We start from the raw sequence: 27,914 nt of genomic DNA on the forward strand, positions 1-27,914 counted from the left end.
CAGTCATTACTGATACTATAGGATAAACCTACAGAAGTCTGTTGGTGGCAGGTTGGGGGCTTCACCTCAAAAGACCCATGTCGGTTGGCTTCACACTCATTGAAACCATGCAGGCTGCTCTTACGCAGGTCACTCATCGTCTTGTTTGTTGTATCCAGCAACTGGACATAGAAGGAATAGCCAATGTTAAACAAAAGGAAAAGGCATGGAAGCTTGCGATCAAGTTTCACAACAGTTACTTCATTTTAAAAGTCCAAGTAGATTAGTGGAAAGGATATTTAATGCAACTCTTTATATGGTCCGACTCAGTACTGAAAGAAAGAACTGGGCAAAATCACACAAAATCCAGCAAGAGAGTTGTTTTATCTGGCAGGACTGAAACAGCTTCAAAATGTGGCCTCAGTAATACCAGCAGTGCTGCTGGCGCCATTCTAAGGGAAGTGGACCGTCAGGAGTCTAAAGCACACCTCACCACCACCCCCCCCCCCCCCCCGCGCCTCCCCCCCCACCCCCCACCCCCTCCCCCCTCCCCCCGCCACCGTCACCCTCATTTCCCTGTGCTGAATGTGCCAAGTTGAATCTGCAAAAGAGACCAGAATCTCAAAATTACTGGAGCCACTCACCAGCAGCTGACCAGCCCACTCATTCGCACCCAAAGATCAAAATCTATCCCCTTGCTACATGAACCTCATAACTCTGGTGAGGCTTCCAATCATTGTCTTCACAGTTTCCACCAAAGGCCCAAATTTCTTCCCTGCGAAATGCAGCCTGTTGCACTTCAGACACACGAGGCTATGCCAGTCTGATTTTACAATCATCTCACACCAGTAGTGCTGCTCAGGAACTTTCAAAAATACACAATATGGGATGAAACTACTGCACACATAAAGGCATGGATTTGGTCAGGAACAGCAAGTGGGGATTTATAAAGGGACAGACCATGCTTGAATTTTCTTTTGAGGAAATTTGAGAATGTATAGATGAGGGAAAGATGGTAGGTGGGTAAAAGCAAAATACTGCGGATGCTGGAAATCGGAAACAAAAACAGAAAATGCTGGAAAAACTCAGCAGGTCTAACAGCATCTGTGGAGAGAAAAAAAAGTGTTAACGTTTCGAGCCCATATGACTTCTTCAGAACTAAAGAGAAGTAAAAATGTGATGAAATTTATACTGTTTAAGGAGGGTGGAGCAGGTGAAGCTGGATAGAAGGCCAGTGATAGGTGGAGGCAAAGGAGAGATTACCAGAGATGTCATGGACAAAAGGACAAAGGGATGTTAATGATAGTGGTACCGTCCCCTCCCCTCACTCCACCCCCACAAGGGCCATCTGTCACTTGTTCATGTTGTTCATGTTGTTCTTTCCAGAGTGCTTACCCTTGTCCTGCTATTATCACATTCTGGTTTCTGACCTTAATACCACCATCAGCACCTCCTTTAGCTAGTACCACTATCATTAACACCCCTTTATCATTTTGTTTAGCAATAACCTGCTCACTGACACCAGTTTGGGTTCTACCAGGGCTACTCCGCTCCTGACCTCATTACAGCCTTGGTTCAAACATGGACAAAAGAGCTGAACTCCCAAGGTAAGGTGAGAGTGACTGCCCTTGCCCTTGACATCAAGGCCGTATTTGACTGAATGTGGCATCAAGGAGCCCTGGCAAACTGGGGTCAATGGGAGTCAGGGGAAGAACTTTCTGCTGGCTGGAGCCATACCTCGCCCAACGGAAGATGGTTGTGGTTGTTGGAGGTCAGTCACCTCAGCTCCAGAACATCACTGCAGGAGTTCTTCAGGGTAGTGTCCTTGGCCCAACCATCTTCAGCTGCTTCATCAATGACCTTCCTTCCATCATAAGGTCAGAAGTGGGGATGTTTGTTAGTGATTGCACAATGTTCAACACCATTTGCAACTCTTTAGATACTGAAGCAGTCCATGTCCAAACGCAGCAAGACCTGGACATTATGCAGGGCTGACAAGTGGCAAGTAACATTCATGCCATACAAGTGCCAGGCAATTACCATCTCCAGCAGAAGAGAATCTAATCATAGCCCCTGGATGTTCAATGGCATTACCATCACTGAATCCCCCACTATTAACATCCTGGGGGTTACCATTGACCAGAAACTGAACAGGACTAGCCACATAAATACTGTGGCCACAAGAGCAGGTCAGAGGCTAGGAATCATGTGACGAGTAACTCACCTCCTGATTCCCCAAAGCCTGTTCATCATCTACAAGGTACAAGTCAGGAGTGTGATGGAATACTCTCCACTTGCTTGGATGAGCACAGCTCGCACAACACTCAAGAAGCTTGACACCATCCAGGACAAAGCAGCCCACTTGATTGGCACCACATCCACAAACATTCACTCCCTCCACCACCGACGCACAGTAGCAGCAGTGTGTACCACCTACAAGATGCACTGCAGGAATTCACCAAGGCTCCATAGACAGCACCTTCCAAACCCATCTAGAAGGACAAGGGCAGCAGACACATGGAAACACCACCACCTGGAAGTTCCACTCCAAGTCACTCACCATCCTGACTTGGAAAGATATCGCCGTTCCTTCACTGTCGCTGGATCAAAATCCTGGAACTCCCTCCCTAACAGCACTCTGGGTGTACCTGCACAACATGGACTGCAGCCATTCAAAAAGGCAGCTCACCAACATCTTCTCAAGGGCAACTAGGGTTGGGCAATAAATGCTGGCCCAGCCAGCGAAGCTCCCATCCCATGAATGAATAAAAAAAAAGTCCTGATCTAGTTACTGGCAAACCATTCTGACAGACCATCCAGCATTATGACACAACAGTGTCAGGTTGCCATTTTAAAAAAAAATTGGATCAGTCACACTGATAAGGAAGAATATAAATGGCAATGCGGAAATAGAAGATTAAGGAGATGAGAGCAAACAACTCCAGCAGAAGGGCTAGCACTGGAAAAAAAGTGTGATGGGCCATATGTCCTCCTGTGCACTGATCCTAATATCCCACAACACTACTCAAAGCTTGGAAGTTCACCCAGTGACCCAGCTGACATTCTCACTTTAACCAACACCACCACAGATTAAGTGGTCATTCATCACATTGCTCAATGTGCGATACTGACATTTGCAAATGCTTCACTGTTTTCCTACATAATAGCAGCAACCAATTTGTTGTGTGCAAAGTGTTTTTGGAATGTCCTGAGATATATGAGAATGCACAAAACCAATTCAAGTTTTTTCTTTAAATCTGCATTAATGATATACAAGTATCTTGAATAGATCTCTACGGTCAGCTGGTAGCTCTTGCCACAAATCTTAAAGTGAACAAATGCAAACACTGTGGCATCCTCTGGTGTTAGTTAAGTCAGTGAGTAGCTGGGACACACTGACCAGAAAGTTCCAGGCTTGATTGTCATCTGGGTTGAATTAGTTGGGGTAACAGTTGGGATCCTGCAATTGGCCACCTACGCATTAGGAAGGAGGAAGAACATAATACAGGCAAGGCTTCCATGTTTGGTCATTATTCATCAGCCATTACAGGCTTGTTGGCTGGATCAGGTACATCAGTTGCTGCTTCCTGCTCCCATTCAGAAATATAACCTGTCAACACTCACTATCCAGGCTCACATAGAAGAGAACTCTTATATCACTTAGACAAGGGCCCACAGGTCAATTAGTCTCCATGGATCCATACTCTTGCAGAAAGTAAATGCTGTCAGGATAGAAAAAGATGGGCAGATGGAAGGAGCTAAGTAAATAAAATCAAGATAAACTTGAAAATGTTACTACATAAATAAAATATAACTTTATTACTAATACCAATGAAGAGAAGATAGTATTTAATCCACCAATACACTTTGCATCCCATCTCAACTCTTTTCCATTCCTTTTGTGAAGGATCTGTCTATGCTGGGAATAGAATCCTGAGAAACTTGGTTCCACTGCCACAACCATAACTCAGGAGAGGCCAAGCTTTCCTGGTTTATATTTTAATTCTTTTCTACTATTGTTGAGGGAGTGCTGCCCCATCAGAGGAGCTTTCTTTAGGATGAGACATTAAACCGAAGCCCTATCTGTTCTGTCAGGTGACGTAAAGGAATCCAATGCGCTATTCAAAGAAGAGTAGGGGAGTTTTATCTGGTCTCCTGGTCAAAAGTTTTCAATCAAGCAACACCTAAATATAGGTGATCTGGTATTTTAATCAATTGTTGTTTGTTGGATCGTGCTGTGCATAAATTGACTGCCATGTTTATAACATTATTCTGGTGGCCACATTTCAAATAAACATAGTTCATCAGCTCTAAAATGCTTTGGAATGTTCCAAGGTCATGAAAGGCACTATATAAATGCAAGTTTCTTATTTCTTTACTTAGGTCTTTCCTTTAAGCCAGCCAGACCTCTGGTGAAGACTTCCACGGGGTTTCTGTCCCATCCTTTCCGCTTCCCAGAAGCTATATTCAACCCCAATACATTCACAGCTCCTTTGAGAATCATGAAAACCATGTAACAGATACGGATCACATTTGGCTCTAGATTTCATGTCATTCCTTTAACACCCTGACGGGAGAGTGAACAGCCAGCAGTCATGGTCCACATTGGTATGCACAATGTAGGTAGAAAGAGGGATGTGGTCATGTAGTTAGAATTTAGGGAGCTAGGCAGGAAATTAACAAGCAGGACCTCAAATGTAGTAACCTCCGGATTACTCCCAGCACCACACGCAAGAGCACATAGGAATAAAGTAGATGAATGCCTGGCTGGAAAGATCGTGTTGGATGGAAGGCTTTATATTCTTAGGACATTGGGACCTGCTCTAGGGGAGATGAGACCTGTTCAGGCTGGACAGGTTGCACCTAAAGAGAGCCAGGACTGAGTTTCTTATGGTCCATTTTGCTAGTGCAATTGGGGAGGGTTTAAACTAATTTGGCAGGGGTGTGGGAACCAGGAGATAATATCAGAGAAGAATACCAAGGTGCACAGAATACCGGGAAAATTTTTTAGCACTAGAACAAGGAATAGCAAGTTAATAGGTGGGGGTCAGAGTAGGGGAGAAAGTAATAAAATCTAAATCTGGGTTACGGTGCACATGTGTGAATGCACAGAATGTGGCAAATAAAATTGGTGAGTTAGAGGCCCAGATTGCTGTGTGGAAATATAATGTTATGGCTATAACAGAGACCTGGCTTAAAGAAGGAAAGGATTGGGTGCTAAACATTCTTGGATACAAGGTGTTCAGGAAAGACAGGAAAGGGAAAAAAGAGGGAGGGTGGTGTTTTTGATTAAGGAGAGCATTGCAGTGCTGGAGAAAGAGGTTGTCCCAGAGCGATCAGGGACAGAATTTATTTGGCTAGAGCAAAGGAACACAGACAACCAATTACCACCCTGGGAAGGGTGTAGAGGAACAAATTTGCAAGGAAATTAAAGAGAGATGCAAAAATTGTATGGTAGTTATAATGGGGGACTTTAATTATCTGACTATAGATTGGGATGATAGCAGTGTAAAGGGCAGATAGGGGCAAGAGTTCCTACAGCGGACAAGTGGATCAAGTGTCAGTAGGAGAATATGTAGGGGACAGTGATCATTGTATCATAAGGTTTAGGCTGACTATGGAAAAGGAGAAGTAGGGCCAATTAGGGACCAAAAAAGGGATTAATGCATGGAGGCAGGTGGCATGGCTGAGGTATCAAATGAAAACTTAGCATCTGTCTTTACCAAGGAAGATGATGCTGCCCAGGCCATGGTGAAAGAGGAGGTAATTAAGACACTAGAAGGGTTTAAAATTGATAAAGAGGTGGTATTGGATAGGCTGTCAGTACTTAAAGTTGATTAAGACATCAGGATCGGATGAGATGCATCCAAGGATACTGGGGGAAGTGAGAATGGAAATTGCAAAGGCATTGATCATAATGTTTCAGTCTTCTCTAGACTCGGGGTTGGTGACAGAGGACTGGAGAATTGCAAACATTATTCTCTTGTTCAGGAAAGGGTGTAAAGATAAGCCCAGCAACTACAGGCCAGTCAGTTTAACTTCAGTGGCGGAGAAACTTCTAGAAACAATAATTTGGGACAAAAATTAATAATCATGTGGATTCAGGGTCAGTAAGGAAAGCCAGCATGGATTTTTATTTTAAGGGAAAATTGTGTTTAACTAACTTGCTAAAGTTTTTTGAAGAGGTAACAGAGAGGGTTGATGAAGGCAACACAGGTGATGTGGTATACATGGACTTCCAAAAGGCACTTGATACAGTGCCACACAACAGACTTGTGAGCAGAGTTCATGGAATAAAAGGGACAGTAGCAACATGGATCTGGAATTGGCTGAGTGACAGGAAACAGAGATTAGTGGTCCATGGATGTTTTTCAAGCTGGAGGAAGGTTTGTAGTGGCATTTCCCAGTGGTCAGTGTTAGGACCCTTGCTTTTCCTTATATATATATATTAATGACCTAGACTTACAGGGTTCAATTTCAAAATTTACAGATGATATGAAACTTGGAAGCATTGTGAACTGTGAGGTTCTACAATAGAACTTCAAAAGGACATAGACAAATTGGTGGAATGGCCGGACAGGTGGCAGATGAAGTTCAATGCGGAGAAATGTAAAGTGCTTCATTTTGGTAGGAAGAACACGGAGAAACAACGTAAAATAAAGGGCACAGTTCTAAAGGAGGCGCAGGAGCAGAGGGACCTGGGTGTATATGTGCATAACTCATGAAAAGTTGAAGGAGAGATTGAGAGAGTGATTAAATAAAACATCCTAGGCTTTATTAATAGGGGCATAGCGTACAGAGCAAGGAGGACATGTTGAACTTGTATAAGGTACTAGTTTGGCCTCAACTTGAGTACTACGTCTAGTTATGGATGCCACACTTTAGAAAGGATGGGAAGGCATTGAAGACAGTGCTGAAAAGATTCACGAGAAGGGTTGAGGAACTTCAGTTATGAAGGTAGATTGGAGAAGTTAGGACTGTTTTCCTTGGAGAAGAGAAGGCTGAGATTTGATAGAGGTATTCAAAATCATGAGGGGTCTTGATGGAGTAGACAGGGAGAAACTGTTACTATTTGTGAAAGGATCGAGAATGACAGATTTAAAGTAATTGATCAAAGAAGAAAAAGTGACACGAGGAAAAACTTATTCACACAAAGAGTGGTTAAGGTCTGGAATGCACTGCCTGAGATTGTGGTGGAGGCAGGTTCAACTGAAGCATTCAAAAGGGAATTAGACTATTATCTGAAAAGGAAGAAAATGCAGGATTACAGGGAGAAGGCAGGAGAATGGCATCAAGTGAAGAGCTCATTTGGAGAGCTGGTGCATACACGATGGGCTGAACAGCCTCCTTCTGCACTATAACAATTCTGTGATTGCATTTTAAATAAATATATAATTACAACTTACTTATACATAATGCAGGACTTACAAGAAAGAAGTAGAGGAAAGGCAGTTTGCTTCAAATTAGACAGGTGAAAAATAAATGTACAAGTCACATTAACCTAGACCAATCTCAAACATTCCTGGCAGCTAGTTACAAAGCAGCAATAGTAAAGGAGCTTGAAGCAGGTTTCCTGCAGTTTTTTTGCCCAGAAAATAACGTTAGGGTCTCAAAATGAAATCATTATGTGAAATATAAAAAGTAGAACAAAATTTTCCATCAACAGGCAAGTTTTGTTAGTGGGTGGCTAGACTGCTACAGTAAATGGAAGACTTTGCAAAGGTGGAGGTAGAATAGATCTGGCAGCATCTATGGAGACACAAACAGAGTTAATATTTCAGGTCGATGGCCTTTGGTCAGGATTCAGGCCAACTGTTTCTCTCACCACAGATGCTGCCAGTCGTGCTAATTATTTCCAGCATTTGTATTTATTTCAGATTTCCAGCAGCTGCAGTATTTTGCTTCTATGGAGGTAGAATCGGTAGCCATTCACAGAAAGCCCCTGATTATTGAATCACTCACATGGATGTGGACAATGTATCTGGATGACACAGCTTAAACTGGCCTTGCCTAAGTGAAGTATGACAGCACTACCTTCAACACATCCTTATAATACATGCTTTTGCAATGAACCTTGGATCCAGGGGAACATTTTCACTTCCAGCGAAGATGTAAAACAGATGATATCTGATCAGCTGCACATTATACTTCCTGTTGACTTGAACAAGGAGGAAAATTGAGCCACATTTAACAGGTGGTTGCTCTGATAAAATTGGCTTTATGTTATAATCCACAAGTTAAAATTCCCTTCAAGGACTTTGATAGAGCTGCTTCGAGCTCTGGTGGTCAATTACACAAATTGTATGTAACCATTATCCTTTGTGCAATGACAGATGAATATACTTCATTGAATAACACAAAGGTTGCATAATTCATTGTAAGAGACCCTATGTTCGATGGGGCGGGGTTGGATGTTCTAATACACAGTTGAGTTTAGGTAGTGATACGGAATGAATTAGAACGTGGGGCTGGCAGAACTGAAGAACTGCAGCATAGGATTTTTAAACCGCAGTGCCCTTTCTTCACTTGGGGCAGCTGGCCATATGTTCCTGCAGTAGTCACCCGAGCTCCCAAGAGGAGCTCTCCAGCACAGATGGGGATGGCTACCAGGAGCCCATCCTAATTATTAAAATGCGGCTGACGTTGGGGAAATTGGCTGGGGTAGGCAAAGCCACATTAGAGTAAAATCCCATGCCACCAAAGGTTCAGCAGGATTTTGCCCTGAGGAAAAAAAATCCCGTATCCTTCAATTAGCTGGCTGAAGTTCACCCATCATTCCCAGAGCCAAAAGGCGGTTTCCTTTCCTCACATTTTTTGTAATTAAGGAGATTTCTCAGGCCAAGGAATTATTACATAAAGAAGATAAAAATGATTGTAGCCTTTCAACCAAAATTTCTCTACAGTTACCAGCAACCATGGAGCTATCCACAAGCAAGTTCAGTCAATATCTAATACTGAAAAGGGGAGAGCGCGCACAGGAAAAAAGGGGAGGACATGCTAATTAGAGGAGAATAATACCTAGAAAATTAGTTATACAAGTGTTGTGACTAAGGTTGGGATTTTCTGGCCCTGTTGTGGGCAGGACCCACCGCAGGTGAAGCGGCGCCTGAGCCAGGAGTCCATTGACTTGCGGCGGAATAGGAAGATCCCGGCGGTGGGCGGATGCGGAAAATCCTGCCCTAAGTCTCATAAAATTAAAGGATAACCATTATATGACAGATTTTAAAGCAAAGGCTGAAAACATAACAATATTTGAAAATAGTTTATTAAAGAATGAGTTAACTGATGTCACACCTACTTCAGCCCATAAGCATGGTTAACTGATTCATTCTGCTTTCAAAAGCTGTAATGTACCATCTTGTAATAAAACTTCCTTTGTGGATGTACAGTTACAAGCTGAAATAATAAATATGTTTAATTTTGTTTTCTACAGTGATGAGTATCAGTGAACATAGTTTGTCTGTTTAGGCCAACTGGTATTGTAATTGATGATGATGATGATGATGGCAGATTCTTTACAGACGAATATCATGGGAAGGCTAGGCTCTGTCATAGTTGGCAAGATCGTTGATGATTCTTGCTCTGTAGGCTCTTGAGTAGTTGGGGTACAGGAACATCTGGTTTGGAGAGGCTCTGGTAAAAACAGACTCCCTCCATTGTCCATACCTTTCTTCAGCATCCTCGCGTTGCTTTGTTTCAAACTAGTAGGTTACTTTCCTGATTGTTGTGCGCCAGCTGTCTTTGTTGGCAGCCTCCTGTCCCCACACCTATTGGTCAATGGCAGCCAGAGAGAACTGTCTTTTCAGCTGTTCTTTGAAGCATTTGCTTACCAGAGCACAGGTCACCATAAAGCACTGCATTTGGCATTCTAGAATCCTCCATGTATGACACATATCCTGCCCAACACAATTAGTGTAAGAGAATGCATTCAACGCTGGGCAGATTGGCTTTGTTGAGGACTGATTCTTTATCATGTAGTCCTGCCATCAGATGTTCTTAATGGATCGAAGACAGTGTTGATGGAAGCGCTCCAGCAGTCGCATTTGTTTTCTGTACACAACCCATGATTCTGACCCATACAAGCAGATGGTGATGCTAAGCACTTCAAGAGATGGCCAAAGGAGCTGTTGGTTTTGGACAGATGACTCTATGTCCTTGTTGACAGTGGCATCATTTAAGAAAATGCTACCTAGAGAGGTAAACTGTTCTGCTGCAATGAGGTTGCTGCTTAGATTATAATTTCCTTTGGGCTCTGGTTGATGCAGCACTTGTTTTATTTAGGCTAATGCGATGACTACTGCCTCAGAGAAAGAGTTTACAATGAGCTGCATTGCCTCCTGTATGTAGGCCAGGAGTGGGGGAATCATCAGCAAACAGAAGCTCCATGTGGTTTGGTAAGTAATGCATTGTGAAAGTGCTGGCATTGTACATTTTTTTTTTTAAATGCTTACATCGACCCTTATTTTGTTTTGTAACTTTTTTAGATAATATGCAAATTGGGTAAAAAGTGAAGAGAAAACTTGAAAACACATGGATGAATAGAAAGACGGAGCATGATTTGTCTTTCACCAAAGAATTCAGGTGTCGAGTCTGTCTGAGTGCCTTTCTCCTCGTGTCTCCTCATTAATTCAGGGTTTGGTCCCGGCAACAGATTTGCCTTACAAACCTGACTCAGGTCATTTAAATGAATGTAGGAATCTGATAAGCCTTGTCTCAAAAACAAAGCTTAATAAAAAAGATAAAACCCTTACAATAAATGGGCATGGTATTGTACCTCTACAGGCAGGGTTATGAGATGGCTAAGATAGCGGTGGCTCCAAGAGCCTCTCTGCTAGCCACCACCACTCCAATTGTTTGGGAGATTGGGGGTTGGAGCCTGCATTGGGCAAATCATCCTGAGAAGAAGCTGTTCCATCTGTCCTTTGCTAAAGGGGCTGGGTCCTCTGACAAGATGACCAGTGATCTGCCATCCAGATCTATCAACCCAATCCCCCAGCCTTATTAAATTCATCCTTGATAGAGTCCTGTTAGTTGGATCCCAAGATATCAAAAGCACTAAGTTCTAAAGAGAAACTTGGTATGGATTTTGTGCCTCTGCAGGTGACTACAATCTTTCCATGGCGAACTCCAGGTTTCACAGCAGTTGATAAAATCCATCACACCCAGCTACTAAATGGTTGGAGGTACACTGCTACATGTTCTCAGACAACATTTAATGGGGGCTCTGCGTGGTTTAAATCAACATCATAATAGCCTTTGTTCATTGTTTAACTCCTTTTCAAAGGAAAGCCCAATAGGGGATCATCCCTGTGCCCAGTTATACATTACTTACAAAATTAGGGCTGTTGACTCTTGTTCAACACATCCACATTGAAAAAATTAATAAGAACTGATTGTGTGGAATAGTATGAGAGCTCAGATAAAAATAGAATCATAGTTGACGTTAAGTGTTTACTCAAATTTATAGTTTTTCTGATAGCTTCTCATCACCCTGTACATAACATATAGATAATGCTCCTACGGATAATTTTATCTGTAATACACTTATAATGACAAATTATGTTTGGATTCAGTGTCAATAACTGACCAATATATACCTCCCTAATTAATAAGAAGATTCATCACTACAGCAATGTGGTAATTTGTAATTCTACACCTGTATTGTAACGCCATTTATAAAACTAAAATTATAGAATATTGTTTAACTATTAAATGCCCACATTAATGGGAGCAGCTGTAGTGCTAATTAAGCAATTCAGTATGAGTGTCTCAGTTGCAGATTGTTTCACTTAGCCCCTTGGGAAGGGTCCAATGAATAGTTTTGCCAAGCTGTAATTAAAACCATGGCTACCGAGGAGCCATAAACATCAGCACTGCAAAACTCAAAAGTAAGCCAATCCACAATTTCCTTTCCTTGGTTTTTAAACCATTGAGGGGGAAGGATTAGCCAATCCAACCAAATAAGACTCTTACTAGAAGCAAAAGAAGTCTAAGCTACAAACTTTACTAATAATCCTTCTAGGACCCTGTAAGAGGGAAATCGTGCTGTTGTGAGGCATCTTACCCAGTATAATGATCAACACCACACTATCTGGAGGGGAAGCTGGTGACGTACATTGTCTCCAAAATTACACAATCATTTATTTTGCATAAGCATAATTAAGGTCGTAAAAGGAAACTATGGTAGCAGAAGGAAAATGCTTTCTGTAAAACCAGTGCCTAAACGTTGTTGCACCTATAAGCCAATTTTCACTAACTTGCAAGTCTGGGCTGTGAATATTTCACCACTCAGCAGAAGGAATTAAAGTTGCAGGTGTGACATTCTTTTTAAATTAATACGCTTTAACGTCCAGGTTCTATAAAAATAAAAGGTCAACTGAGGTGCAATCTGCCTGCTGGGATCGATGTAAAAGGTCCCATGGCACTATTTCGAAGAAGAGTGGGAGAGTTATCCCCTGTGCCCTGGCCAATATTTAACGTCATTGGTCATTACCACATTGCCGCTTGTGGGAGCTTGCTGTGCACAAATTGGCTGCCATGTTTCCTACATTACAACAAGGACTACACTTCAAAAGCACTTCATTGAGATGTCCAATTGTTGTGAAACGTGTTATATATAATTGAAGTATTCCTTCTTTCTTTTCATTATAAAAGTCTATTTTTAGAGACAATATTAAAAAAGGAAACTCCATATTTTCAGGTAGATAAAGCCCATTCTGTACTCAGAAAACCCATCAAATGACCTGTCGGTACCTTACAATTACTACCTCATGCCACGAAGTAGGAAAAGATTTTGAACTAATCTTTCATGGGATGTGGGTGTCACTAACAACGCTAGCATTTGTTGGCCATCCCTAATTGCTCTTGAACTCAGTGGCTTGCTAGGCCATTTCAGAGGGCCATCAAGAGTCAACCACATTGCTGTGGGTCTGGAGTCACATGTAAGCCAGACCGGGTAAGAGTGGCAGATTTCCTTCCCTAAAGGACATTAGTGAACCAGATTTGTTTTTACAACAATCAATGATAATTTGAACAAGATGCTTATTCTGAGCTTGACTACTCATTTGATTGACTTAGTTGTGTTACTGATTAAACTTCAAATTATATTTTTAAATGCGCCAGTCTGGAGTATTCCAAAAGCAAAATACTACGGGTGCTGGAAATATGAAATTAAAAACAATAAGTTCTGGAAATACTCAGCAGGTCTGCCAGCATCTGTGGGGGAGAAACAGTTAACTTTTCAGGTCTGAGACTTTCTGATGACTCTTGTTAACTCTTTCTCTCTCCACAGATGCTGCAGGACCTGCTGAGTATTTCCAGAATTTTCTGCTTTTACCTTAGTATTTATAACATATCTGATGAGCCAGGTTGCAAATCATTAAATATATTTATTTCTTCCGGTTTACTCACCTTATCCATTGAAGGGATAAGCTATCGTAGAATTTAATGGCTTCCCTCGGAAAAACTCCAAAACCAACTTGAAAAAAACTGTTAAAAAGCCTACATGAAGAATGGCCACTGAGGCAAGTGCCAAGCTGCCAATGCTCAAGGAAATTTATGCCCGAAGCTACTGTTCTTGAAGATGATGGGAATGCAAGTGGTAAGGAAAGATGGCTGGTAAAGGAAGACAACTGGGAAGAAGGTTAGTTTTGGTGAAGAATTGTATGAATGTTGTGAATTTTTTTTAAAAATTCATTCACGGGCCATGGGCTTCGGTGGCTAGGCCAGCATTTATTGCCCATCCCTAGTTGCCCTTGAGAAGGTGGTGGTGAGCTGCCTTCTTGAACCGCTGCAGTCCATGTCATGTAGGTACACCCAGAGTGCTGTTAGGGAGGGAGTTCCAGGATTTTGACCCAGCCACAGTGAAGGAACAGCGATATATTTCGAAGTCAGGATGGTAAGTGACTTGGAGGGAACTTCCAGGTGGTGTTCCCATCTATCTGCTGCCCTTGTCCGTCCAGATAGTAGTGGCCATGGGTTTGGAAGATGCTGTCGAAGGAGCCTGGGTGAGTTCCTGCAGTGCATTTTGTAGATGGTACACACTGCTGCTACTGTGCGTCGGTGGTGGAGGGAGTGAATGTTTGTGGATGTGGTGCCAATCAAGTGGGCTGCTTTGTCCTGGATGGTGTCCAGCTTCTTGAGTGTTGTGTGAGCTGCACTCATCCAGGCAAGTGGGAAGTATTCTATCACACTCCTGACTTGTGCCTTGTAGATGGTGGACAGGTTTTGGGAAGTCAGGAGATGAGTTACTTGTCGCTGACCTGCTCTTGTAGCCACAGGATTTATATGGCTAATCCAGTTCAGTTTCTGGTCAGTGGTAACCCCCAGGAAGTTGATAGTGGGGGAATTCAGTGATGGTAATGCCATTGAACATCAAGGGGCAATGGTTGGATTCTGTTTTGTTGGAGACGGTCATTGCCTGACACTTGTGTGGCGCGAATGTTACTTGTCACTTGTCAGCCCAAGCCTAGATATTGTCCAGATCTTGCTGCATTTGGACATGGACTGCTTCAGTATCTGAGGAGTTGCGAATGGTGCTGAACATCGTGCACTCATCAGAAAACATCCCCACTTCTGACCTTATCATGGAAGGGAGGTCATTGATGAAGCAGCTGAAAATAGTTGGGCCGAGGACACTACCCTGAAGAACTTCTGCAGTGATGTCCTGGAGCTGAGATGACTGACCAACAACCACAAATATCTTCCTTTGTGCTACATATGACTCCAACCAGTGGAGAGTTTTCCCCCTGATTCCCATTGACTTCAGTTTTGCTACGGCTCCTTGATGCCACACTCGGTCAAATGCTGCCTTGATGTCAAGGGCAGTCACTCTCACCTCACCTCTGGAGTTCAGTTCTTTTGTCCATGTTTGAACCAAGGCTGTAATGAGGTCAGGAGCTGAGTGGCCCTGACAGAACCCAAACTGGGCATCAGTGAGCAGCTTATTGCTAAGCAAGTGCCGCTTGATAGCACTGTTGACGACTCCTTCCATTACTTTACTGATGATTGAGAATAAACTGATGGGACGGTAATTGGCCAGGTTTGTCCTGCTTTTTATGTACAGGACATACTTGGGCAATTTTCTACATAGCCGGGTAGATGCCAGTGTTGTAGCTGTACTGGAACAGCTTGGCTAGGGGTGCAGCAAGTTCTGGAGCACAAGTCTTTAGTACTATAGCTGGAATATTGTCAGAGCCCATAGCCTTTGCAGTATCCAGTGCCTTCAGCAATTTCTTGATATCATGTAGAGTGAATCGAATTGGCTAAAGGCTGGCACCTGTGATGCTGGGGACCTCCGGAGGAGGCCGAGATGGATCTTCCACTCGGCACTTCTGGCTGAAGATTGTAGCAAATGCTTCCGCCTTATCTTCTACACTACTGTGCTGGGCTCATCCATCACTGAGGATGTGGATATTTGTGGAGCCTCCTCCTCCAGTGAGTTGTTTAATTGTCCACCACCATTCACAACTGGATGTGGCAGGACTGTAAAGCTTAGATCTGATCCGTTGGTTGTGGGATCATTTAGCTCTGTCTATCACTTGCTGCTTATGCTGTTTGGCACACAAGTAGTCCTGTTTTATAGATTCACCAGGTTGACATCTCATTTTCAGGTGTGCCTGGTGCTGCTCCTGGCATGCCCTCTGACACTCTTCATTGAGCCAGGGTTGACCCCCTGGCTTGATGGTAATGGGCCAGACTGTATTTGAATACAATTCTGCTGCTAATGGCCCAGGCCTCATGGATGCCCAGTTTTGAGTTGCTAGATCGGTTCGAAATCTATCCCATTTAGCATGGTGGTAGTGCCACACAACACGATGGAGGGTATTCTCAAAGTGAAGGCGGGACTTCGTCTCCACAAGGACTTTGCGGTGGTCACTCCTACCGATAGTGTCATGGACAGATGCATCTGCGGCAGGCAGGTTGGTGAGGATGAGGTCAAGTATGTTTTTCCCTCTTGTTGGTTCCCTCACCACCTTCTGCAGACCCAGTCTAGCAGCTATGTCATTTAGGACTCGGCCAGCTTGGTCAGTAGTGGTGCTACTGAGCCACTCTTGGGGATGGACATTGAAGTCCCCCACCCAGAGTACATTCTGCACCCTTGCCACTGTTAGTGCTTCCTCCGAGTGATGTTCAACATGGAGGAACCACACAGCACTGATTCATCAGCTGAGGGAGGGCAGTATGTGGTTATCAGCAGGAGGTTTCCTTGCCCATGTTTAACCTGGTGCCATGAGACTTCATGGGGTCCAGATTTGACATTGAGGACTCCCAGGGCATCTCCCTCCCGGCTGTATACCACAGTGCCACGACCTCTGCTGGGTATGTCCTGTCCCACCGGCAGGGTCTGTCCTGCCGGCGGGACAGGACATACCCAGGGATGGTGAAGGTGGAATCTGGGACGTTATCTGTAAGGTATGATTCCATGAGGATGACTATGTCAGGCTGTTGCTTGACTAGTCTGTGAGACTAGCCCTCAGATGTTAGTAAGGAGGACTTTGCAGGGTCAACAGGCAGCAGGCTGTGATTGCTGTTCTTGTTTCCAGTGCCTAGGTCGATGCCGAGTGGTCTGTCTGGTTTCACTCCTTTTTTGTGACTTTGTAGTAGTTTATTACAACTGAGTGGCTTGCTCGGGCATTTCAGAGGGCATTTAAGAGTCAACCACATTGCTGTGGGTCTGGAGTCACATGTAGGCCACACAAGGTAAGGATGGCAGATTTCCTTCCTAAAGGACATTAGTGAACCAGATTGGGTTTTTACAACAATCGACAATGGTTTCATGGTCCTCTTTAGATTTCCAGTTTCTAGATTCCAAATCCATATTTTTATTGAATTCAAATTCTACCATTGAACCCGGGTCCCCAGAGCATTACCCTGGGTCTCTGTATTACTAGTCCAGTGGCAATACCACTACGCCATCGCCTCTGGGTGATTTTTATGGTTTAATTCATTTGTCTGTTTTGAATTTTTGACAGAATTGGTTCAAATAATGGAAATTCACGGGGCAGATTTTTTACCACACACCCATAGTCAACATGCAGAAAGCTTATCTGCATGCTTGCAGAAGCATTATGAAAGAAAATGAGCATTTTAAAAGTTGGAAGGCTCCAGGGTCCAGGACAAGTGTAAGAAAGTGTCAAGAGTTAATAATTGTGCATTTAATTCCTGAAACTTTCCACCAGAAATCAAGCCATTAACTACACTGAATTTAAAAAGACTAAAAATTAAATTCATAAACCACTGATTTTATACAGCCTAAGCTTCTAATTGTCAAGGAACTATCCTCATATTACTGTGAGATACTTTAAAGCAGGCTTAGGTTGGGTGTGTGTATGTTTCTGTGTGTCGCTAATTTCATTAAACTAGAGACGATTCGGCTGCAAGGTTTAAATTATCAAAGAAGTTAGGTGTAAAACAGGTTTTTGAAATGGAGGTAAGTAAACTAGGGTGAGGCCTCAGCAGATACAATGTGATACAGTAGGATAAAGTGTCATGCAAGACACTTATTAGCTTTATAGTATTATTTATAATCATATATAACTGAAAAGTTTCAGAACACAATGGTACTTTGCTGTTACAAGTTTCATCCAAAATTAAAAATAATTTTTAAAAATGCACTTCAGAACTCAGTGCTGTTTAGATATGGATTCTTGGAAACATAAACTTGTCCACAGCAGCGAAGAACTGAACAGGAAATGGGATTTTCCCAGGCTTTTCTAATAACTCCCAAATATGGGGAGTTTAAATTCTTGCTTCATGTCACAAACTCAAATCTTCCCTTGTGTACTTTCTTGGGTTCAGTGATTGCAGTCGTTTCCACAAATGAACCTCCATGTGCCATGTCCTTTATGTGCCAGAGCAGATTCATACAATCCAGTATCTAGTTATCAAGCAGCTTAATCTGATAGCAATCTCTTGTGATCTGATCCAGATATTTATGTTCTTTCACCCGTGCCCCTTCCAAACAATTTGAAGGAATACTGGAAAAACATCTGGTAAGATAAGGTCAGCTGCAAATCACTATGTTATTTTATTTTGCAGAAAGTGGAACAGGCAGAGCAACAGTTCTGATTGAAATGATTTAATTCCAGCCAGTGTACGTGTCATCCATGCAAAAATACTGATGGGACCATCTGGCTTGATTTAAAGAAACTACCCTCCTGCATTCTCCTACAACAACTGCCTGTCAGCAGTTGCTGGTTTTAAAATCTGATCAACTTGACAGCCTTTGTTGCATGCTAACGGTCAGCTAGTGTTTCCATTTTCTCTCCTCCATTTTCATAGCTAGACAATCCCTGCCAAGCCCAGAGACTTCCCAACACTACTGGTGCCACCTCACCAACTCTGTGGGTCTCTCCTGCTCATTCACCATAAGTTCAGCAGAATCCCCCATGAAATGGGATTAATACTGTTTTCACAGTTTTTCCATGGCAACCAGGACACATGGGCCTGTCTCCGGCAGATTTCATATCCCCCCTCTCCAAACTACTCCATTGAATTAAAGGAGACAATTAAAAATATAACCATCTTATCAAGTCCAGTGATCATAACACTGTTCATTTAATGAATATCTTTCCAAGCTCACTGTATGTCTGATAGCACCAAAACTCTCCTGGGGAAATCATACCTTCTAATGTAAACTGTAGAATTATTTGCTATATTTTAGCAAGATTTCTTCTAGCTTTTCTGTATTTCTGTACCAGGCTGAATAAAGAAGAGTTCAGATGGGAATTGATAAGGGAATAAGAGGGGCAGTGAGAGAATACAAGACTAGCCAAGCAACTAACATACAGGGAGGCAGGAATTTCCGGTCCCCCTCCCCCCGCCCCCCCCCCCCCCCCCCCCCCCCCGCCCACTGCAGGACCGGAAATTCCCACCCGAAGTCAATGGACCTTTTGCTGGTTGTCAAATTTTCACCCCGCCTGTGGCAATTCCTGCAGGGGGTGGGACCGGAAAATTTAGACTGAGAATGCAGAAGTCTTCTATAAACATATAGATAATAAAAAGGCAGGGTCAATTACGGACCAAAAAGGAAACCTACACATTGAGGCACAGGGGATGACTGAGGCAATAAGTGAGTACTTTGTATCTGCCTTTACTAAGGAAGAAGATACTGCCAAAGTTAGAGTGTAAAAGGAGGTATTATAGAATTGGAATGGCAAGAATCGATAAAGGAAAAACTGGCTGTACTTAAAGTGTATCAGTCATCAGGTCCAGATGGATGCATCCGAGGATACTGAGAACGGTAGAGGTGGAAATTGCTGAGATACTGACTATAATCTCTCGTTCTTCCTGAGATAGGGAGTGGCGCCAGAGGGCAAATGTTATACCTTATTTCAAAAAAAGAGTAAAGATAAGCCCACGGACAACATACCTGTCAGTTTAACCTTGGTGGTGGAAAAGCTATTCGAAACAACAAATCGGAACAGTCCCGATTTACAGTCCCTTAAACAAATCTGTATTGATTAAGGGAAGCTCACATTGATTTGTTAAAGCCAAATCATGTTTAACTAACTTGATTGAGGCTTTTGACACGGTAACAGAGTGTCGATGAAAGTGATACCACAAAGGTCGTAATCACACTAAAAGAAGTCCGAATTCAGAAATGTGAAAATTTATACAGCTACACCTGGGGAGGAAGAACATGGGAGTACAGCTCAACAGAGAATGTCAATAAGACCTTTTTCTGGAATGCCTAACCATGTGAATACAGATGTCCTACATCAGGTCTGAGAGTGCCTAATGCTAAAACTGAGTGTCAAGGCAGTGACCCTGCCTTTCTATTATCTATATGTTTATAGAAGACTTCTGCATTCTCAGCCTAAACTTAAACAGCACAAGTAACAGATTGAGCAAAAAGAAAATTGTTTATTCTTTTATAATGTAGTTTTAATGTTTCTGGAATTCATTTTGCCATCAAATGACTAATAAACATAATCAAATGTACTTAACAGAAACTCTGACAGTGCAAAATTCAGATATGTGGTGCGAGTCACATTGGACACCATATTGGTGAGGGTGTTGATGCACGTATAGTGTGATTTGACAGCACTAAGATGAGAAAGTCAGGTCCTGTTGCTGGTGGCAGTGCTGGAACGTGACAGGATAACTCACAGACAGATATTGCATCTGGCACTTCAGCACTACCACAAAGTTTACAATTTTAACAGTCGTAAATCGACACAAGCTTCTGCAACTCTTTGGTGCCTTGTCAGAATTTTCATTGTGCAAACTAGATAAAAGGAATTCGTCCACAACAATCTTTTTTAAAAGCAAAATACTGCAGATGCTGGAAATCTCAAACAAAAACAGAAAATGCTGGAAAAACTCAGCGACTTGTTAAGGCGTCAGATGAGTTTTGCTGAGTTTTTCCAAAATTTTCTGTTTTTGTTACAATCATTTTTAAGTTGGCTCTGATCCAAAAACTTTGACATGTCATTAAGCATTGGTAATTATCCAGCGAGGTACACTGCTACATAAATCAAGTCTATGACAGTTAATGGATATATTAATTATGACTGAAATGATGATAACATACATCTTAATGACTTAATAAACCAAAGGATTTTCAAATATACAACAGCCTAGCAATATCCAATATAAATCACAACCTCAAGGAGATACTGCACTACATGCATTAATCTCAACTCATTCATGCTCTTTCAACATATCTACATTGTGTCAGTGGGTTAAGAGTGATTCAAATAAATATTTATTTTGAAAAAATTGATGACTTTAATATTTACATATTAACATCTGTCTAGATAAAGGCAAAATGCTGCGGATGCTGGAAATCTGACACAAAAACAAAAAATGCTGGAAAAACGCAGGTCTGCCAGCATCTGTGGAGAGAAAGACATAGTTAACATTTCAAGTCGGTATGACCGTACGATCTTAGATGAATCATACAGACTCGAAACGTTAACTCTGTCTTTCTCTCCACAGATGCTGTCAGAACTGCTGAGTTTTTCCAATATTTTTGTTTCACTTCTGTCGACACCTTTTACAGCCATTTCAATATTATGTCCAACTTAAAAGTATCCAATAAAAATAAAACGAAGGTAGTAGTTTGCTTTACTGTGCACGCCAATTAATTAAACTCAAATTAGAAGAAAACTTTGGCAGACTATTGTTCATTGGAGACTTCATTAATTCCATAAACCTGTCACCTGTTATTGCTAGGCACATTTATTCTACTGCGAATCAATTCAAACTAGTTCAATTCTTTGATACCAGAATCAAAATACTGTCCAAAGTGCAAGCAACCTGAACCCCACCATCCTAAACTTAAACAGCACAAGTAACAGATTGAGCAAAAAAAAAATTGTTTATTCATTTATAATGTAGTTTTAATGTTTCTGGCATTCATTTTGCCATCAAATGACTAATAAACATAATCAAATGTACTTAACAGAAACTCTGACAGTGCAAAATTCAGATATGCAGTGCAAGTCACATTGGATACCATATTGGTGAGGGTGTGGATGCACGTATAGTGTGAAATAGGCAGACCATGACATCAATCAGCGTGTAATGCTGATTTGACACCATATTGCCATTTTAGAGCTCAACACTCCAGCTAAAACTCTCTCAATCACACAGGGCTGAGCATATGTGTTCAACAGCATGAAACTCTTTCGAGTTATCAACAGTCACAGATTGCAACTCTTTCGAGTACAATCACAGTTCTTGGTTTCCGGGAGTGGGACATGAACCCACAACCCTCTGATTCAAAGGAGAGGGTGCTATGAACTGAGCCACAGCTGACACCTCTTCAACAGCATGAAGGAGGCCACTGCCAACACCATATAAAGGGATTATCAATGACTTTCAGGCTGATTGTTGATTGATTGCTATTGCTATGATTGTCCATGTGTTTGGTGCTTTCCAGAGTTCTTTAAAGTTGCTAAAGTCTACAAGGAGATTCTGAAGGACTTGGTCTTGACTTCAAGGCTTCTACATATACCAGGTGCTCCCAGATATGGGTGCAGTAGTAGGCATTCCCCTCGAAATGACAGAGAGAATGAGCAGAGGTGACATAGAGCAAGATATGCTCCTCTGAGGAGGGGCAGAAATGCTCTCAGGAGGAGGAGGCCAAATCCGCCTAGAGTGTTCAGGGAGCAATTCTCCTACCTGAATCTTAGCGAGGAACAATGTGCGAAACATCTGTGCTTCAGTAAGAAGTTCCTTATTGAAATCTGCCGTCCACTGCAATCTCAACTGCAGCCTCAGAGCAGCGTAAAGGCCACATTTCTAGGGGCTGTGAACATGACAGCAGCCATGAGCTGTTTCCTTCCAGGCTGGAGTTGGCAATATTTGCAACATCTCCCGGTTTTTCATCCACTGCTGCACAAGGGAGATCATGGAGGCTCTGCACAAAACCCTGACCAAATTTGGCACAGGCTCCTCCAAGCTCCTTGACAACAAATTTGGACTTTCTGGCAGGCCTGCCAATGCACCAACCATTTCATTGTACATATTCCTCAAGCTTCTTCTGTTGCCAAAGTACTCATTTGTGTCCCCTGCAGCAGAATACATGTGCAACCTTGCCCTCCAGGGAGCTGGCACCTGCGCACATGCCCAGTGAGTCACCATGCGCAGGGCTATCCTTCTGAGCTATCCTTTAAATTACATGCAGTTGAGTTGATGGATGTGAGTTGAAGATCTAGTATCAGTGCTTCTTCATCATCACTGTCTTCTTGCACTATCACCACTGCCTGGCCAAGTTTCAGTCTTTAGTGTATCTGAAAGATTGTGGTGACAAGTTGGGGGGTGGATGGGGGTAAGAGATGCATGTTTACACCATCTGATGATTCTAAATCAGAAGAGGCTGTGGGATTAGGGCAAGTGCAATGTGAGAAGAAAGATTATAGATATGAGGATCCTTGCATTTTCCGTCATTTCATCCTTGCTGCTGACCATGGCCTCAATAATAGCTACTCCAATGATGGCGAGCATCATCTCCTCTCCAAGACATGCAGCTGTGCCTGTCCCCCACTGGTTACCACCTGCTGCCTCCATTTGCATGTCACCTTGTCCTTCAGGAGAGAGAGAGAGGAGTGTGTCAGTGAATGTCATGCAAGCATTTGGCTGATGTGCCAAATGCTGTCATGACTACCTAGCTGGCAGTGTGTATAAGCTGTGAGATGTTGATGTGAGGCTTGCAGCAGTGCTAAGTGTGTGAGGCTATGAATGTCAGGCATGAGTCGTGACAGAGTTTACTGGTAGGTGAGCGATGGGGCTGTGGTGTTTTGTACAGTGTCTGAGGCTAGTGGTGAAGTTGGTAGGATATGGCATTTGAGATGCATTCATTCACCTTGCCACTCATGTGAGGTCATTGAAATTCTTGCAGCATTGTACTAGATCCTTGGGGCTTGACTCCCAGCATTGACCGCCCTGCCAACCTGTTCCCACTGCCTTCTGAGCATGTGTTTGGAGGGCCTCCTAGCCTGTGGCTAGAGCACAGCTCTTGTGCTCTGCGCCTTCTTGACCAAGGCCTCTAGTGCAGCTTCACAAAACCTTGGAGCCAGCTTTCTCTGTGCTGTGTCATTTTTCTGTCTTCTGTCTGAAAAAAGTGTAGAATGACTTTCAGCCACAACACACCTTCCCTCTAAAAGGTGCAGGCTGGCTTTAATTATTGCAGTCTAACTTTAGCTGCTGCGATCATCTTCCAATTTTGGCTCCCTGCTGTGGTTTGCAGCCACTCAACAATGTGCTTGGTGCTGACTGTACGTTGCAACCATTTTAATTAGCAGGCAGCACAAAGTTGGTGTGCTGCCTGAATCAAAAGCAATGTGGTTAATCCCACTTTACCATCCACATACTCATTTTCTGAAACTAACAAATTTGGCTCCACACACACCACACTCCCCCGCCACCGCCCCCCCCACCCGACCTCCCATTATTTGAAAACTCAACTTTGCTCTTCTCAGGAATAGTCCAGTCTTTAGAGTATAAGCATTTAAACTCCAATTGAATAAATCACTTACCTGATCCTCAAGTTCTTATTAATGTTAACATATAATTAAAGAAAGAACTATTACAGCTTACCTCGCACAGTGTGTTCATTGGGTCCAAAGAACAGTGGAAGCAGCAACAAATACAATAGGTAGATCAGAGACAAGGCATTGTATCGAAAGAGGCAGGCTGTGAAGGGAAAATTAATACAGATTTTAGATCTTAGGCAAATAGTTTAACTTGTCAGTTCTGCATGTCACCCAATCGAATAGGCTTTGCAAATAAAGTATGGTTCATTACCGTGTTAAATTATTGGCCCTGAATTACAGTAGTCATAATGTTGAAAGTTTACAGACACTGAAGGCAGCAGTTCCATTTCATGGTATTGCCGAGCAGCTCTGCTCCCTCCTTCTCTGGCCCACAGAGTTTTCACAAGTAAACATTTACTGAGATCAACAATTTTGGCTCCTCTGGTAAGCAATTAATATAAAAGACTCGAAGGTACAATATTCTTGCTTCATTTCCTTCATTATTTGGTTTGCATCAAGCCTTTCATAGGCTTTGATGTCATTTAATAATTTCAAACACAAATTAACCTCAGTAATGATCAAACAGGAAACAGCTCCTTCCTTGTACAAAAGAGTGATGGAGCAACAAGATATAAATGTTAATTATGTCATGTTGCTGAACATCACAATTTTGTTAAAGCTGAACTGTCACCTGCATTTTTCAAGAACAGTAAATTAGCTTCTTTGAGAATTTCAGCGTGGCATTATTGCCCCGGTGCAGAGTTCAAAAGTAGTAGCCTCTATGAGGGATGTGGAAAATAAGTTACTCTTGGTTGTACTAGATTTTTTTCTGATCCTATTTATGAAAGGAAATGGGAAAAATAATTGCACATAACCTAATCTCAGAATCGGGACGAATCAGATAAATGTTGCTTGCTGATATCAGATTTTTGAGGAGTTTTTTTCCCCCCCAAAATCGAAGTAAAATTCTCAAACAGCCACAATGGGATTTGAATTCATGCTCTCTGGATTATTTGTTCAGGCATCTGGATTATTAGCCCCATAACACAATCACTATGGTGCCGTATTAATGCAAAAGAACAATACAAATCTTCTTTTAAAACCTTGTACACAAAAGTTAACCTTTTTAATTCTTTGTTAAGGCCACCAGAAATACCAAAAATACTTTACATGATTCAAAAATACTTTGATTGGTGCAAGTTGCAGAGGAAATTCAAAACCCAAAAACTTTTAAACTGAATTAGTTTACAAACCAATAACAAATTATATTTATACAGTGTCGAAAACATTGCAAAATGTTCCAAGGAGCTTCACAGAAACTTTAACAAAATTCGACACTAAGAAAAGAACTTATGTGATATAGTGCATTTAACGCAGTGAAACATCCTAAGGCAATTCACAGGAGCATTATAAAATTCAGTATGACACCGAGACACATAAGGGGATATTGGGCCAGATGACCAAAAGCTTGATCAAAGAGGTAGGTTTTAAGGAGTGTCTTAAAGGAGGAAAGCAAGATTCTGGTGTGTAGGAGGATATTCCAGAGCTTGTGGCATAGGTCAATTAAAATTGGGGATGCATAAGAGGCCAGAATTAGAGGAGTGCAGTTATCCCGGAGAGTTGTGAGGCTGGAGGAGATTACAGAGATGGGGAGGAGCGAGGCAATGGAGGGATTTGAAAACAAGGATGGGAATTTTAAAATCAAGGCATTGCTTAACTACGAGCCAATGTAAGTCAGCAAGCACAAGGGCAATAGGGGAATGGGACTTGGGGAACTGGAGTGCTACAAGTTAAGGCACAGGCAGCAGAGCTTTGGGTGACCTCAAGTAGAATGTTGGAGACCAGTCAAAAATGTGTTGGAATAGTTGAGTCTAAAAGTGACAAAGGCACGAATGAGGGTTTAGCAGCAGATTAGCTGAGACAGGGGTGAAGGCGGATGATGTTGCTGAAGTGGATTTAAGTGATCTTGTGATGGAGTGAATAGGAAGCCAGAAGGTCATCTCAGGGTTAACTAGGGCACCGAGGAACATTATTTTATTAGCACTTTACTGCCAAAAACCTGAGATAACAAAACAACAAACAGTAATGAAACAATGTGAAACATCCAACAGGCAGTGTTAGAGTTCAAAGGAAGGCTTAGGTTCTTGTACTAGGAAGAAGGTGCAAGGTATTTATGCTTGGAGACAATGGCAGCAGGCAGCAGTCTCCAAGTTTACAATGAGTAGACTCTGAGTCTCCCAAAGTCTCAGAAAGGTGTTGAAGGTATCGGGTTGTAAACAGTCATGCTCTAAACTGTCCATTTATTCCTAAGATGAAAGACAGTTGGGTCATGAAAACTAATCAGCATTTCTATCTGGCTACAAAGTTAATGTGTTGCATGTTGCCATGTGGAAAAGGGCAGAGGAAGCCATTTTTGAGATCAGGTTTGAGACTTCCCTCCAAATCAATGAATGTCACAAGCAGCAGTTTTTGTGTGGTCAGCAGAGAGAAGAGGCTGCTTGACTTTACAAACTACCACAATCGGACACAGGAGGGGCACAGTCTCTAGTCGAATAGACACAGCCATCTAAGGATTCTGGGAGATTCATCCTGGTGTGATCAGGGGCAAAGAATCTATGGGACAGGCTTTACAGCTGGTAGTGGATTTAGGAATCTCGCCAAAAACTAAGGAAAGTGCCTGGAGACAGTTACTCAAAGTTACTACTTGGGGGAACATAAACCCATTGGAAGCCGGGAGCAACTGTGGGCCCTTTGCTACAAGGGCTGTAATTCCATGGAGTGTGTGATGTATGATAAGTATAAAAGCCAAATGTGCCTTTCTGTAGTTTAAATTATCAGTTTCCTACACAAAAGTGTTCTTGTCATTTGTTATAGTAAAAAATCTTAAAATATTAAATCTTGTTACATCATCCTTTGCAGCTATTAATTGGAAGTTTGAGTTTCTTTTTAAATGTTATCAGTCTCCATGGGCATCGTAACAACCATCTGCATTAACAACACATGACCTCATAACCACATCATACTTGATGCATTCAGAAACTAATCTGAGATTACGGAGAGCGGATCTGCATGAGAAGGGAAGCGGCAGCAAAAAATAAAAACCAGCGGCAGAGAGCCCCTTCAACCTGTTTCTACCTGTCAGAGCCAGGGTGTGACATCACAGGAAAACAAGTAGGTGATTGGTGGGTATCTCTTCCCTGTCTCTTTTGATTGGCCAAGTGGTTTAAATCAGGCGACGTTATTACAGCTGAAGGGTACAGTTAAGAAATTCACTTTTAAAATATTTAACATCCAAAGTAATTAATTAAATAAAATAGAGATGGCTGGGTAGGCGATGTGTTGCAGCTGTAGGATGTGGGAGCTGGTGGGCGCCAGTGCGATCCACGGTGACCACATCTGCAGCAAGTGTTAGCTGCTCGAGGAGCTGTTCCGTTGGGATGGGCTTCATTTGAACCATGTCCTGGCGATTTGTATAATTAGGATTGTACATAGGGCTTTAAACTAATTAGTGGGGGGGAGGGTTCAATTGAAGGGAAGTTTAGAAAATCAAAAACAATCGAGAGAGCAGAGGTGCAGGGTAGTGAAGAGGCAAACGATAATCAATGTGTGACAGGAAGGGGCAGAAAATATAAGCAGAAGAGTGCAGCAGAAATTAGAACCAGAATGGGTAATAGTGGTAAAAAGTCAAAGCTTAAGGCTCTTTATCTGAATACGTGCAACATTTGTAACAAGATAGATGTGTTGACAGCACAAATAGAAATAAAAGGATATGACTTGATAGCTATTACAGAGACATGGTTGCAGGGTGACCAAGACTGGGAACTCAATATTTAAGGGTATTCGATGTTCTGGAAAAATAGACAAAAAGGAAAAGGAGGTGGGATAGCTTTGTTAATAAAGGAAGGTATCAGTGCGGTGGTGAGTAGTCATATAGGTGCAGTAGATCGTGAT

The 27,914-nt window shown here is 42.4% G+C and overlaps 1 protein-coding gene across 5 annotated transcripts in view; it reads right to left on the bottom strand.

Annotated features, from left to right (window-relative positions):
* Positions 1-27,914, bottom strand: part of piezo1 (piezo type mechanosensitive ion channel component 1 (Er blood group)) — a 372,144-nt gene that overhangs the window by 253,212 nt on the left and 91,018 nt on the right. For 4 of the 5 annotated variants that reach the window (XM_078544493.1, XM_078544495.1, XM_078544494.1 and 1 more), the window contains exon 2: positions 24,028-24,123. The exons of the other annotated variant lie outside the window; for it this stretch is intronic. In XM_078544493.1, coding sequence (XP_078400619.1) covers positions 24,028-24,123 — 96 coding nt within the window. The remainder of the gene's footprint in view (positions 1-24,027; positions 24,124-27,914) is intronic. 5 annotated transcript variants of the gene reach the window in all.

The sequence above is a fragment of the Cetorhinus maximus genome, chromosome 6, assembly GCF_964194155.1.
Source record: "Cetorhinus maximus chromosome 6, sCetMax3.hap1.1, whole genome shotgun sequence".
NCBI classification, from domain to species: Eukaryota; Metazoa; Chordata; class Chondrichthyes; order Lamniformes; family Cetorhinidae; genus Cetorhinus; species Cetorhinus maximus.